The following is a 15,422-nucleotide window of genomic DNA, read 5'->3' as shown; positions in this document are numbered from 1 at the left end:
AAGGGTCTCGGCCCGAAACGTCGACTGAACCTCTTCCTATAGATGCTGCCTGGCCTGTTGCATTCACCAGCACTTTTTATGTGTGTTCCATCACTACATGTCAGCTCCAAAGTTTCTTTCCTATATCTATTCAGCTTCTCAACAAAACTCACCCAGATGGAATACCACAACTGTCCCTGCACAACATCTGTTAGACAGTCTTTCCTACTCGCCTTTTTCTGTTGATAATTATTGAGTCTGTTCATATAATCACATTTATTTAAGTTTGATTATTAACATTTGCACATGTGATGGTTCTGCTAACTGTTGATTGCTCATGACAGTTTGCACTACTGTCTTGTAAATTGTTAGTTGCTATTGTGTTGTCTGTTACGGTATTGTCCTGTGTTTTATGCGTGGCAGCAAACAACAATCAATTCTGGCATGTCTCACATACTGGCAATCGAGTGATTCTGATTCTGATCTTTACCATCACAAAATATCTCTCTTCAGTACTTCATAAGAATATTGTCAAAGAAAAGGTTGTCAGAGACCAGCATAAGACAGATGATGGGAGGCTTGGTCAAAGAGGAAAGTTATGGGAACTATCATAAAAAGAATTCGAAAACCAGGAAACACTCAGAGATGTAATTTTAGAGTTTAAGAGTCCTGTTAATTGAAGCCAGCAAGATGATGAAAATGAGTGGGCAGAGGTTCAGAAATGGAAGGCCATGGGTCTGAAGAACACTGAGATGGGGAGCAGTGAGATCAAAGTTGTGATTTTGAAAATCTGGAGATCAATTAACGAAGAACCAAGGGTGGCATGGTAACATTCTGTGATAGCACCATCTGTAAGATTGGAGTTTGGTTCCTGCAGCTGTCTGTAATGAGTTTATATGCTTTACCCTTGCAGATAGTAAGTTGTTGGCACACGATGTTGGCACTGGAAGTGTGGTGACCTTTGTGGACTGCCCAGCACAATCCTTGCCGATTTGATTTGATGCAAATGATGCATTTCACAGTATGGTTCAATGTACGCGTGGCAAATAAATCTTTAAAATCCTTAACCCATATGGGTTAATGAACCTAAAGGTGTTGCTTTTAATAGGATGGTGAAAGTTAGGAGGTGGCAGCAAAGATTTGGACGATCTCGAGCATATTGAACATCTAGCGGGGGTTGTTCAAGTGTGTGTTGGAATGGTCATGTCCAGAAGCATGGACAAGGACAAGGGTTTAAGCAGCTGAGGATCTGAAGCCATGATGGAGTTGGACAATTTTCAGTAAATAGTTTAAGTCCAAGTCATTTGATTGTGTTGAACTATACTGTCGATGCACAGTGGCGAGTATCCTGACTGGTTGCATCATGTCTTGGTATGGAAACACCGATGCCCAGGAATGGAAAAGTCTACAGAAAGTGCTGGATACAGCCCAGTCCATCACAGGCAAAGCCCTCCCCGTAAATGAGCACATTTACATGTAGCACTGCCACAAGAAAGCTGCAACCATCATGAAAGACCCCCACCATCCAGGCCAAAAACCTTTTTCACTACTACTATTAGATAGTACAGAAGCCTTAAATCCCACACCACCAGGTTTAGGAATAGTTATTACCCTACAAATATCCGGCTCCTGAACTGGCGTAAATTACTTCCTTTATCGCTGAACTGATTCTATGATCTACAGGCTCACTTTCAAGGACTCTTTACAACTCATTTTCTCAGTATTATTTTTATTTGCATAGTTTGTCTTCCTTTGCGCATTGAAATTTTGTCATTCTCTGTCTATTCAATTTATTTGTATTTTGGCATCAAGTTGTGCCATCCAGCAACCCACCAATTTAACCTCAGCCTACTCACAGGACAATTTACCATGACCAGTTAAACTACTAAGCAGAACATCTTTGGACTGTGGGAGGAAAGCAGAGTACTTGGACAAATTCCATGCACGTGGGAAAGAACATACTAATTTGCTCACAGAGGACACTAGAACTGAACCCCAAACTGTGATGCCCCAAGCAGTAATAGCATTACACTAATGATAACCATTTTGGTTTGCATGTGCAGCAGGCTATCAAGAAGGCAAATGGAATGTTGGTCTTCATTGCTAGAGGGATTGAATTTAAGAGCAGGGAGGTTATGCTGCAACTGTACAGGGTACTGGCGAGGCCGCACTTGGAGTACTGTGTGCAGTTCTGGTCTCCTTACTTGAGGAAGGATATACTGGGTTTGAAGGCGGTACAGAGGAGGTTTGCCAGGTTGATTCCAGAGATGAGGGGGTTAGACTATGAGGTGAGATTGAGTTGCCTGGGACTGTACTCACTGGAATTCAGAAGATTGCAAGGAGATCGTATAGAAACATATCAAACTAAGAAAGGGATAGACAAGGTAAAGGCAGGAAAGTTGCTTCCACTGGTAGGTGAGACTAGAACTAGGGGACATTGCCTCAATATTCAGGGGAGTAGATTTAGAATGGAGATGAGGAGGAACTGTTTTTCCCAGAGAGTGGAGAACCTTGGCATTCTCTGCCCAATGAAGCAGTGGAGGCTACCTCAGTAAGTACATTTAAGACAAATTTGGATAGATTTTTGCATAGTAGGGGAATTAAGGATTATGGGGAAAAGGCAGGTAGGTAGAGATGAGTCCATGGCCAGATCAGCCATCATCTTATTGAATGGCGGAGCAGGCTCAATGGGCCAGATGGCCTACTCCTGCTCCTAATTCTTATATCTTATGTTCTTATTACATTACCATGGTGCCCCACACTACTGTGGCATCTCCACAGTATAGTTGTGTATTGCTTTTTATAATTTTTTATTGTATTTCCTTATGTTCCTGTGAATGCCTACAAGAAAATGAATCTTAAGGGTAGCATATGGTAACATATATGTACTTTCATAATAAATTTACTTTAAATTTAACATTTTATTTAGAGGTTCTCACTTCTTACCCCCTTTAGATACAAGCAAGGTTAACAGAGGCACTGAAGTTCTGCCTGAGTCAGCGGAGAAGCTACAATCATTCGATACCACCATGACGTTTCACAATGAGACGCACTGCTTTAAACCAATAGACAAAAAAGATGTTGACATTATCAATATAAAAGGGATTGAAGATATAGGATATGTGCAGCCAGAATCCATGGTAAGTGGAAGGTTCTTTTCTTGAAAGGAAGTCGAAAATTATTTGTTCTTCATCGCCTGTGGTGTTTCATTGAGATTTTCCTTTCCCTCCCTCCCTTAACTTCAGTAGTTCTTTCAGGAAGGGGAATTTTGTTCTATAATATCGTTTCAGTGAAAACATGTTTCCTAACTCAGCCCTGAACAACCAAGACCAAAATTTATTGTATTTCTTCGCTCTGAACTCCTACTTGAAGAAATAAATTTTCTCTAATCATTTTATTCACCCTTCATTCATGTGTTATAACTTAGTTCATCTCTTATTTTTCCATAAGCTTGCTGGCAGTCTATAGGTAGTGGTGGATGGAGGGGTTACTTTTAATAGGGAATCAAATTTGGATGGGAGGCATTAATTAAGAATAATACAAAATGCTGGAGGAACTCAGCAGGTTAGGCAACATTAATGAAGAGGAATAAACAGTCGATGTTTTAGGCCAAGAGCCTTCCTCAGAACTGGGAAGGAAGGAGGATGAAGCCAGAATAAGAAAGTAGGGGGCGAAGGGGAAGGAGTACAAAATTTGCAGGTGATAGGTGAAACCAGGTGAGGGGGAAGGCGAGTAGGTGGGGGGGGGAGGGAGGATGAAGTGAGAACCTGGGGGGTGATAGGTGGAAGAGGTCAATGTCTGAAGAAGAAGGAATCTGATAGGACAGGAGAGTGGATTTTGGGACAGATGGAACCAGAGGGAGGTAATGGGCAGGTTAGAATATGCACTTTGGTTGCTCATCTACAAGCCACTGATGTTCAAGGTCTTGGGAGACTAATAGTCACATATTTAACCAACTTTAGTTGCTTACCCATGACAGTACTTGCCTCAGTCCTCAGGGACACCGGACACTTAAATAAGAGAATTAGCTGAAATAAGGCTCCTTGCTACCATACCAGGGTTTTTTCCTATCTCCTGCGTAGACTGGGGAATGGAGCTCCACAGATCAGGCCTCCCCCTGGGAAAGATTGAATACTTCTACGACCCTTGGCCTCCGTCTGCTATAAGCTCCTCCTTGTCTGACTGGACCTTGAACCTGTCAGCCTGCTGACATCTGAGTAAATAACTTGTGAAGGGCAAATCCAAAAGATGAACACTGATCCATAGCATCCCAAGCATTCCAGACCATAAGGCATCGGAGCACAATTAGGCCATTTAGCCCGCAAAGTCTGCTCCGCCATTTCATCATGGCTGATTTACTTTCCCTCTCAACCCCATTGTCCTGCCTTCTTCCCGTAAATTTTGATGCCATGACTAATCAAGAACTTATCAACCTCTGCTTGACACAGTATATAACCACTGACCGGGCCTCCATGGCCATCTAGGGCAATGAATTACACTGATTCTCCACTCTCTGGCTGAAGAAATCCTCCTCATCTCTGTTCTAAATTGTCATCCTTCTATTCTGAGGCTGTGAACTCTGATCCTAGACTCTCTCACTATTGGAAACATCCTATCTACATCCACTCTATCTAGGCCTTTGAATATTTGGTATGTTTCAATTCGATCCCCCCTCCTTAATATTAAATTTCAGTTCCTTAATATTAAATTTCAGTGAGTACAGGCCAAAAACCATTAAACACTCCTCATATGTTAACCTTTCATTCCTGGGATCATTCTCCTGAACCTCCTCTGGCAGATTAGATAGATTCCAAGAATTCCATGCATCCCACCCAAACCTTCACCAGGTTTATCAGAACTTTATGGAAAGAATCAAAGAATCTTTAAAAATTTACAACATGGAGTGAAGCCATTTAGCCCATCACATTGATGCAAGTCAAAAGAGTTGCTACATGATTTAATCTCACCTTCCAGCATCATATCCCTAGCACTACAGTTTAGAACTCTACGGGGGCACAGATATTTGTGAAAAGGAATGAGGGTGTTTGCCACTATGGCCCTTTTAGGAACAAGTGGAAAAATATTTCCTCATCTCCTCTCTAATCTGTCAATCAATTACTTAAAATGAATGTTTCTTGATTGTTGACCCATCTGCTCAGAGAAAAAGAATATCCCATCCCAAAGAGTTCTCCCTTCTGCTTCTCTAAACTAAACAAAAATAACCTGAGATGATCCCAGCTTTCATTTTAGAATAACACACACAAAATGCTGGAGGAAATCACCAGGCCAGGCAGCATCTATGGAGAGGAGCTAACAGCTGACATTTTGGGATTGCCTCAAAGAGGACCACAACCTTGTCAAAGGGTTTGGAGGCTTGCATTCCTCAATGACCTTGAGAGCTATGTCGGCTGGAGTCAGGGCTTTATGCTTTGGCTCTTGGTAGAGTCCCCCATGCCAAACAGATAAAAGGATAGATGACAGACTTAAGAGTCGTCCACCCACAGGTCCTCCAGGTTCTTAAGTTTATCTCAGGGCTAACAACCCTCCTGGTAAAAAAAAAATGCTATGGAAATAGCAATGAAGAATCCTTTTACCTCTGAGTACGACAGTATTCCTGAGAATCCACCCAGAATTTGCATGACTGACAGTAGTGAAAACCAATAGGAAGCTATTGACATGATGAAGGAATCCCTGAGCACCACCAGAGATGGAGGACCTTCACTGCTGCCCTAAATGCCAGCGGTGTAACGGGTAGTAAGTACGTTTTGGGATTGGATCTAGACCTGAAATGTCAACTGTTTATTCCTCTCCATAGATGCTGACTGAGCTGCTGAGTTCCTCCAGCATATTTTTTTTTGTGTGTTACTCTTGATCACCGGCATCCATAGAATCTCTTGTGTTTATGTTTTCCTTTTAGATACAGTTTTTAAATCCTAGCAGCATCCTCATAAAATCTCCTTTGGCCTCTCTCCAGTGCAATCCCATCTTTCTTGCCAGGTAATAAATTTTATCACCCAGCCTCTCAGCCCACCCACTAATCATGAAACAAATTCTATCTTGATCAACATCCAGGTCACAGTGTTTGCAGTCTTCTCATAACTAAACTCATTCACCCTTTGTGATTCTACATTGTATGCTCACATGTGTCTCTAGTATTTACAACCATCTTGTTGTTGCATAGCTGTCATTGTTAGTGTCACTTTTCACTGCAGATTTATGAATGTACATGAACTTAAAATCTTCAGCTGCCAAGGAGGAATTTGAACTCATGTCTTTAGATTAATGGCTTAGGCTTTGTATGCCAATCTGTAATTTAACCACTGTGCTCTGCAGCTATTTAGCTATAAATATATAAAATTCCTAATAAAGTGCCCACTGCATGTATGTTTGTGGTCTTCTGCTACAGGAGCCCATTCACTTCTAGGCTCGACATGTTGTGTGTTCAGAGATTCTTTACTTTACTGCACACCAGTGTTGTAAGGAATAATTACCTGAGTTACTGTCGCCTTCCTGTTAACTTGAGCCAGTCCGGTCAATCTCCTCTGATCTCTCTCATTAGGTAGCCTTCTTTGCTTTTGTCACTCACTGGATGTTTTTTTGTTTCTTGCACCATTCTCTGTAAACTCTAGAGACTGTTGTGCATAAAAGTCCCAGGATATCAGCAGATTCTGAGCTACTCAAACCACCCCATCTGGCACCATAAATCATTCCATGGTCAAAGTCACTTAGGTCATATTTCTTCCCCACTCTAATATTTGGTCTGAACAACAACTGAACCTCTTGACCATGTCAGCATGCTTTTATGTTTTGAGTGTCTGCCACATAACGAGCAGGTGTACCTAATAAAGTAGTCATTAAGGGTATATTGAGTAAACAGGAAAAAATGAACAAATAAGTGAAATTGGGTTGATGAAAATGGTAACTACGTATGAGGAAAATGATCAAAAACTTCAAAAAGAATTGTAAATATTTCATAAGTTTTTCAGCAAAAGGGCATGGTTTAATAAGCCACTACAACCAAATATATTTTTTACCAACCAGCTCCATTCTATCTACACTTAACATTACTAATTATCAGTTGGGATATTTAAAAACTACTGAACGAATGAGTTGACCTTGGTGTCACTGAAGCAGAAAATAAGAATGTGAATTAGAATTCCCTTGCAATCACAATGGAAGTAACAGTACCTTAATTTTAAATAATAAGAACATTGCATTACACGAACACAACAGAATACATTGAGATGTATAACTGATACTGTCAACAGCTGAGATGACAGGAGGCAAGGTATTACAATGCTTCTGTGTTAGCTATGCCTACAAGTTGATAATGTCAGCATTCAAGATTGATGAATAAATCAGGATGTTTGGTTTATGTAAAGTTCTTGGCATCTTCTCCATCTACCTTTTGGATACTACTGTGATGAACTGCATTCAATAGCCCAAGAAACAATAATAGCTTCTATTTATTCACCCCCCCCCCTTAATATAGTGAAATGTTCCAAAGTTCTTCAATGGAAAATTAATAAACACACACATTAATGAACATTTGAGTAGATCAATAGCTTGGTCAGAGGTGGGTCTTATGGATCATCTTAAAGAAGGACAGGTGGGGGAAGTGGGGAGGATTTGGTAGGGCAATGAAGAGTTTTGAAGCTCTACAGTTGAAGCTATGGATGTCAGTGGAATTTCCAGAGGCTAGAACGTACTGCCTGTTACTCTGGCATTTAGGACAGCAATGAAGGTCGTCCATCCCTGGTGGTGTTCACAGTTTACTCATTGTATCAATAGTTTTCTCTCGGTTTTCACTACTGTCAGTCATGCAAGACATGGGTGGAGACTCAGAAATAGTCAGGAATACTGTCACACTCATTGCTGTGTTCAGTTCTGGTCGCCTCACTACAGGAAGGATGTGGATACTATAGAAGGAGTGCAAGGGCAGATTTACAAGGATGTTGCCTGGATTGGGGAATGTGCCTTATGAGAATAGGTTGAGTGAACTTGGCCTTTTCTCCTTGGAGCGACAGAGGATGAGAGGTGACCTGATAGAGATGTATATGATGATGAGAGGCATTAATTGTGTGGATAGCCAGAGGCTTTTTTCCCAGAGCAGAAATGGCTAACATGACGGGACATATTTTTAAGGTGTTTGGAAGTAGGTACAGAGGGGATGTCAGGGGCAAGTTTTTTCACACAGGAAGTGGTGGGTGCATGGAATGCACAGCCAGCAATGGTGGTAGAGGCGGATACAGTAGGGTCTTCTAAGAGTCTCCTAGATAGGTACATGGAGCTTAGAAAAATAGAGGGCTATGTGGTAGGGAAATTCTAGGCAGTTTCTAGAGGAGGTTACATGGTTAGCACAACATTGTGTGCCAAAGGGCCTGAAATGTGGTGTAGATTTCTATGTTTTGTAACAATTTCATTTTACCGGTCTGGGTCTTAGCTCCGAGCTGAACCCCCAAACCTGGAGGACAGGTAGACCACTCTTAGTCTGGCCTCTACTGCTTGGCCTGTTTGGCATGGGTGACCCTACCAACAGCATAAAGCCCTGACTTCAGCCAATGTACAGTAGCTCTCTGGGTCATTGAGGTATGCAAGCCTCCAAACCATGGCAAGGTTGTGGTCCTCTTGGAAAAAAGACTAGAACTAGAGGAGGAAAAATACCCGAGAAAATTAAAGGGCTGGAGGAGATGGGTGAATCGGAGGCACAAATAGATATGAAAACAAGCATGTGATGTATAAAGTAAGTGTTGATTTACCAGGAACAAATATTGTCCATTATCATTAAGATATGAGTTTGATTGTTTGACCTGTTCTTTCTAAGTGGTTCCAGCATTATGTCTCAGTTCACAACTTGGAATTATTTTCCTATCCATCTGGTTAATTATCCAGCCTTCCCTAAAAACTGACTCACTCATATGATTCAGTCCATCTCCCCCAGAGCACTGCCTCCTTCTCCGTATCCTTTGCATCACAGCCTCCATCTTATATACAACTGGTATTTAAACTCCTTCAATCTTGGTTCAATGAATACATGGTTGCAGGGATTCCCTTATTTGGGGAAAATATAGAGAGACATGTCAAATACTTAAGAGGAGTAACATTGTTTAATTAATTGAGAAAAACCAGGCCTATACATGGGTTGAAAACGCCTTTCATTTTGTCTACACTAAATAATGAGAGGAAGACAGGCAAGATAAGAAATTGTTAGTCTAGGAGAATTTTTGGTCAGGGAAACATTAACCTTCATTTGTTCTTGACAAGCCTTGGTTATTTACCATTGATTGGATCCAGCTGCTAACTAAAACTTTCTTTTGTCTTCAAAATACTCTATACTCTCTTCGTGCCCATTGTTCCGAACATTACACTATAATAATTGGGAGCTTAACATCCTAAGGATATACTTCATATTGAAAGGACAGGCAGGTAGGTAGAGGGGGTGGGGTAGATCAGTTGGTAACAAATGAAATCAAATCCTTAGGAAGAAGTCATATAGGAACAGAAGATGTAGAATCCTTGTGGGTAGAGTTAAAAGATTGCAAGGGTAAAAAGACCCTGATGGGAGTTATATACAGGCCTCCAAACAGTCACCAGGATGTCGGATACAAATTTCAATGTGAAGTAGAAAAGGCATTTAATAAGGGCAAGTTAGATAGATAGAATGATACTTTATTATAATTGTAGCATTACAATTGCACAAATTTAATATTAGAAGAGAAGTAAAAAAAGAATAAAAAATAAGTTACCTCAAACAGTCTAACAGGAGGGAGCCATCATTTCCCTGGCTACAGGTTGACTCATTATAGAGCCTAATGTCCGAGGGTAAGAGTGACCTTATATAGCGCTCTTCGGAGCTGCACAGTTGTCTTAGTCTATTACTAAAAGTGCTCCTCTGTTCAGCCAAGGTGGCATGCAGAGGATAAGAAACATTGTCCAGAATTGCCAGGATTTTTCATAGGGTCCTTTGTTCTACCACAGCCTCCAGTGTGTCCAGTTTGACTCCTGTAACAGAGCCAGCCTTTCTAGTCAGCTTATTGAGCCTGTTGGCATCATCAATGTTGATGCCATTGCCCCAGCACACCACCACATAGAAGATTGTAATAGTGATAACAGACTGGTAGAATATGTGATGGAGAGGTTTGCATACTCCAAAGGACCTCAGTCTCCTCAGAAAGTAAAGGCAACTCTGGCCCTCCTTGTACACAGCCTCTGTGTTGGTGCTCTACTCAAGTCTGTCATCCTCAGGTACTTGGTAGGTCCTCACCACATCTACATCCTCACCAGTAATAGTAACAGGGAGCAGTGCAGCCTAAAGCCCATCACCATCTCCTTTTTACTGATGCTGAGCTGTGGATGATTTAGCTTGCACCATTTGACAAAGTCCTCCACCATTTATTCATCCTCCCACCCTCCCTTTATACACCCAACTATTGCTGAGTCATCAGGGAATTTCTGCAGATGATATGACTCAGTGTTGTATCTAAAGTCCAAGGCATACGGGATTAAAAGGAAGGGAGCCAAGACAGTCCACCGTAGGGCCAGAGTGCTATTTATAGCCATGTCTGACACACAGCTCTGAAGCTGCACAAACAGTGATCTGCCAGTCGGGTAGTCCATTATCCAGGATACGATGGAAGTGCCAAAATGCATTGAAAGGAGCTTTCCCCGCACCCCTCAAGCAATGAGAGCTGTATGATATTGAAGGCACTTGAAAAATCAAAAACAATGATCCTCACTGTGCTGCCTTGCTTATCCAAATGGGAGTAGGCTCTATTCAGCAGGTAGATGACAGTATCGTCAACTTCAATGTGCTCCTAGTAGGCAAACTGCAGGGGATTGAAGGTTGATCTTACCAGAGGTTGGAGGTGAGCCAGGACCAGCCTCTCTAGGGTCTTCATGATGTGTTAGGTCAGATTACAATAGTAATGTGGGATTTCAATATGCAGCTAGATTGAGAAAATCAGATTGGTGCTGAATCCCAAGAAAGGGAATCTGTAGAATACCTAAGAGATGGCTTTTTAGAGCAGCTTGTGGTTGAGTCCATTAGGGGAGAGGCAATTCTGGATTAGGTGTTTTCTAATGAACCAGATTTGATTTGGGAGCTTAAGGTAGAAGAACCCTTGGAAGGCAGTAATTATCCTGAGAGGGAATTTACTTTGCAATTTGAGAGGGAGAAGCTAAAGTCAGATGTATCAGCCTTACAGTGGAGCAAAGAAAATTGCAGAGGCATGAAAGAAGAGTTGGCCAAAGTTGATTGGAAGGGGACACTAGCAGGGATGATGGCAGTACAGCAATGGCTGGTACTTGTGGGGGCAATTTGGAAGGTGCAGGATAGATACACCCCAAAGATGAAGAAATATTCTAAAAGGAGGATGACATAACCATGGCTGACAAGGGAAGTCAAAGACAGCATAAAAGAGAAAGAGTGGGCATATTATAGAACAAAAATTAGTGGGAAGTTGGGTTATTGGGAAACTTTTAAAAACCAACCGAAGGCAACTTAAAAAACCATAAGTAGAGAAAAGATGAAATAAGAAAGTAAGCTGGCCAATAATAACAAATAGGATAGCAAATGTTTTTTTTTCAGACATTTGAAGTGTAAAAGAGTGATGAGAATGGATATTGGACCACTGGAAAATTACACTGGAGAGGTAGTAATGAGGGACAAAGAAATGGCAGATGAATTTATTAAGTATTTTGTGTCAGTCTTCACTGTGGAAGACACGAGCAGTATGGCAGAAATTCAGGAGTGTCAAGGGGCAGAAGTGAGTGTAGTTGCTAGAAGTAAGGAGCATATGCTTAGGGAGCTGAAATATCTGAAGGTAGATAAGTCACCTGGACCAGACGGACTATACTGCAAAGTTCTGAGAGAAGTTGCTGAAGAGATTGTGTAGACATTAGTAATGATATTTCAAGAATCACTGGATTCTGGAATAGTTCTGGAGGACTGGAAAATTGCAAATATCACCCCTCTCTTTAACAAGGGAGGAGGCAGAAGAAAGGATACTATAGGCCAGTTAGCCTGACTTCAGTGGTTCAGAAGAATTTGGAGTCCATTATTAAGGATGAGGTTTCAGACCTGGAGGCACTTGATAAAATAGGCCAAAGTCACCATGTTTTCCATCAGGTAAATCTTACCTGACAAATCGGTTGGAATTATTTGAGGAAAGAACAGGCAGGATAGACAAAGGATGTTATTTACTTGGATTTTTAGAGGGTCTTTAACAACGTGCCACCCATGAGACTTTTAACAAGATAAGAACCCTTGTGTTACAGGAAAGAGAAATAGAAGATTGGCTAAGTGCCAGGAGGCAGAATGGGAATAAAGAGTTTTTTTTTCTGGTGGGCTCATGGTGTTCTGCAGGTGTTGGTGTTGGAACTACTTCTTTACATGTTATACGTCAATGACTTGGATGACGGAATGGATGGTTTTGTGTCCAGGTTTGCAGACAATACGAAGATAGGTAGAGTAACAGGTAGTGTTGAGGAAGCAGTGAGTATGCAGAAAGACTTAGACAGACTTGGAGACTGGTCAAAAGGTAGTAAATGGAATATAGTGTAGGGAAATGTATGGTCATGCGCTTGGTAGAAGGAGCAAAGGCGTAGGCTATTTTCTAAGTGGGGAAAAATCCTAAAATCAGAGGTGCAAAGGGACTTGGGAGTCCTCATGCAGAGTTCCCTAAAGGTTAACTTGCAGGTTGAGTCAGTAGTAAGGAAGGCAGATGCAACCTTTGCATTCATTTCAAGAAGACTAGAACATAAGTGCAAGGATGTGATAATGAGGCTTTATATGGCATTGATCAGACCGCACTTGGAGTACCGTGAACAATTTCAGCCTCTTGTGATGTGCTAACATTGGAGAGGATCCACAGGAGATTAAAAATGACTCTGGGGATGAAAGGATTAACATATGAGGAGTGCTTGATGGCTCTGGGCCTGTACTTGCTGGAGTTTAGAAGAATGGGGCGGGGGGGCAATCTCATTGAAATCTATTGAATAGAGTGGATGTGAAGTGAATGTTTCCTACGGTGGGTGAGTCTCGGACCGGATGACGCAGCCTCAAAATAGAGGGACACCCATGTAAAACGGAGATGAGGAGGAAGTTATTCAGCCACATGGTAGTGAATCTGTGGAATTCATTGTCACAGCTAGCTGTGGAGTCCAAGTCACTGGGTATATTTAAAGCGGATATTGATAGTTTCTTGCTATCAAGGGTAGCACAGTAGTATAGTGAGGCAGCAAGGTAGCGTAGTGGTTAGCACATCATTTTAATGTAGAGTCAACCCGAGTTCAGTTCCCACCGCTGCTTGTAAGGAGCATGTACGTTCTCCCCGTGCCCACACGAGTTACCTCCAGATAGTCCTGTTTCCTCCCACAGTCCAAAGACATACCAATTGGTAGGTTAATTGGTCATTGTAAATTGTCCCATGATTAAATCGAGGTTTGCTGGGCAATGTGGCTCGAAGGGTTGTCAATAAGTAAATTGGTTAGTCAGGACATCAAAGGATACAGGGATAAGTCAGGAGAATGGGGTTGAGAGGGATAATAATGCAGCCATAATAGATTGCCAGAGCAGACACGATGGGCTGAATGACTTAATTCTGTTCCTTTGTCTTATGTTGTTATGGTCTTATTACTTCCTCTTTCTTTCAGGGTTAACAAGGTGGATGTTGACATGTGTAGGTGTCTGAGAAATAAGAAGCATGTTTTTGAAAATGTCTATTTATGAATCAGAATGTGGAAAAGCTTTTTGGTTTGGGCGGATGTGTATCTTCGGAATACTGTGCTGAAGTTTAGTCATGGAATATAATTGAGGATGAGACCAATAGGTTTTGGCTTAAGTGAATCAAGGGAAATGGGGTTGAAGTGGGAAACTAGATGTGACACAATGATTTGACAATCATCTTATTGGTATGCAAATAAGTTCCATATAGATACACCTACGTATTTCTCATGCTGACAGTAGGAATGCTAAAATCCAATTTGGGAAATTTTTATGCTTCTTTTCCAAAAATTTATGCCATCTGGATGATATTAAAAATGTTTATGCAGCCTTGATCAAGAATCTAGGCACTAGGAGATGTAGCATCTCTCCAATCGAGTGAGACTGGAGGCTTTCTACCATAGTCTTTAACTGACAAGATAACACCAATATTACAGTCAATTGTGCAAGATCCTTTCTCTGGAAACTATCAGGATTTACATGCTTTATATGCTGAAAGAATCATAAACTTCACTCATCTGAAACTCATTTACACCTTTCTTTCCATGCTTGAAACCTCTATTAATCAAAATAAAAGGATATAGTTACACACTATTGATTTTATTCCCGCAATCCTCTTTGCTTGTGTGGCTGATGATACCATACATAAAGCCTATCATTTTCTACAGAGAAGGTTCACTTTCAAATGCCTTTTTTTACTATCTTACTGCTGGATTAGCTGGATTAGTTTATCTAAAAGTGATTACTGCGGGGATTTGTAAAGAATGTACACTATCTGGGGATTTTTACATAAATATGCGAAAAACATTCAGATTAGACCAACCTAAATTGATGGTCTGGAGAAAATTAACCAGAGGACAGACAGTTGACCTGAAGTGTGGGAAGATGTGTGACTGGAGTCTATGGAGCATACAGCTGTAGGTGGAAAACAAGAAATTCTGCAGATGATGGAGATCTTGAGGGACACACACACACACAGAGCACTACAAGAACTCACCAGACCAAGCAGCATCTATGGGGAGGAATAAACAGTCAGCGTTATGAGCTGAGACCCTTCTTCAGTTTGAGATGACTTATGAGTACAAGGTGTGCCACTTACAAAATGTATTGCAGTTACTTCCCTTGGGGTTTAAACAGCTCCTCTTAAATCAGCACGTCTCCAGCCAAGAACAGAGGCAGTAGGTGCAGGGGACTGTAAGACATAGGCGCAGAAATAATTCATTGAGTCTACTCCGCCATTCCGTCATGGCTGACCCCAGATCCCACTCAACCCCAAACATCTGCCTTCTCACCATATCCTTTGATGCCCTGACTGACCAGGAAATTATCAACTTCCACCTTAAATATACGTATGGATTTGTCCTTCACCACCGTCTGTGGCAGAGCATTTCACAGATTTACTACTTTCTGGCTAAAAAGTTCCTCCTTACCTCTGTTCTAAAAATTCACCCCTCAATTTTGAGGCTGTGCCCTCTAGTTCTGGATACCCTTTCCATAGGAAACATCCTCTTCACATCCACCCTATCTAGTCCTTTCAATACTTGGTAGGTCTCAATGAGATCTCCCCGCATTCTTCTAAATTCCAGTGAGTATAAGCCCAAAGCTGCCAAACACTCCTCATATGTTAACCCCTTCATTCTCGGAATCATCTTCGTGAACCTCCTCTGGACTCTCTTCACTGACAATACATCCTTTCTGAGATATGGGGCCCAAAACAGTC

At 41.5% G+C, this 15,422-nt stretch overlaps 1 protein-coding gene across 1 annotated transcript in view; it reads left to right on the top strand.

Annotated features, from left to right (window-relative positions):
- ano1a (anoctamin 1, calcium activated chloride channel a) overlaps positions 1-15,422 on the top strand; it is a 295,780-nt gene that overhangs the window by 37,927 nt on the left and 242,431 nt on the right. The window contains exon 3 of the mRNA XM_063061696.1: positions 2,935-3,119. Within this exon, the coding sequence (XP_062917766.1) occupies positions 2,935-3,119 (185 nt within the window). The remainder of the gene's footprint in view (positions 1-2,934; positions 3,120-15,422) is intronic.

Source organism: Mobula hypostoma, chromosome 11 (assembly GCF_963921235.1).
Source record: "Mobula hypostoma chromosome 11, sMobHyp1.1, whole genome shotgun sequence".
Classification (NCBI taxonomy): Eukaryota; Metazoa; Chordata; class Chondrichthyes; order Myliobatiformes; family Myliobatidae; genus Mobula; species Mobula hypostoma.
This window is presented reverse-complemented; position numbering and strand designations above follow the sequence as displayed.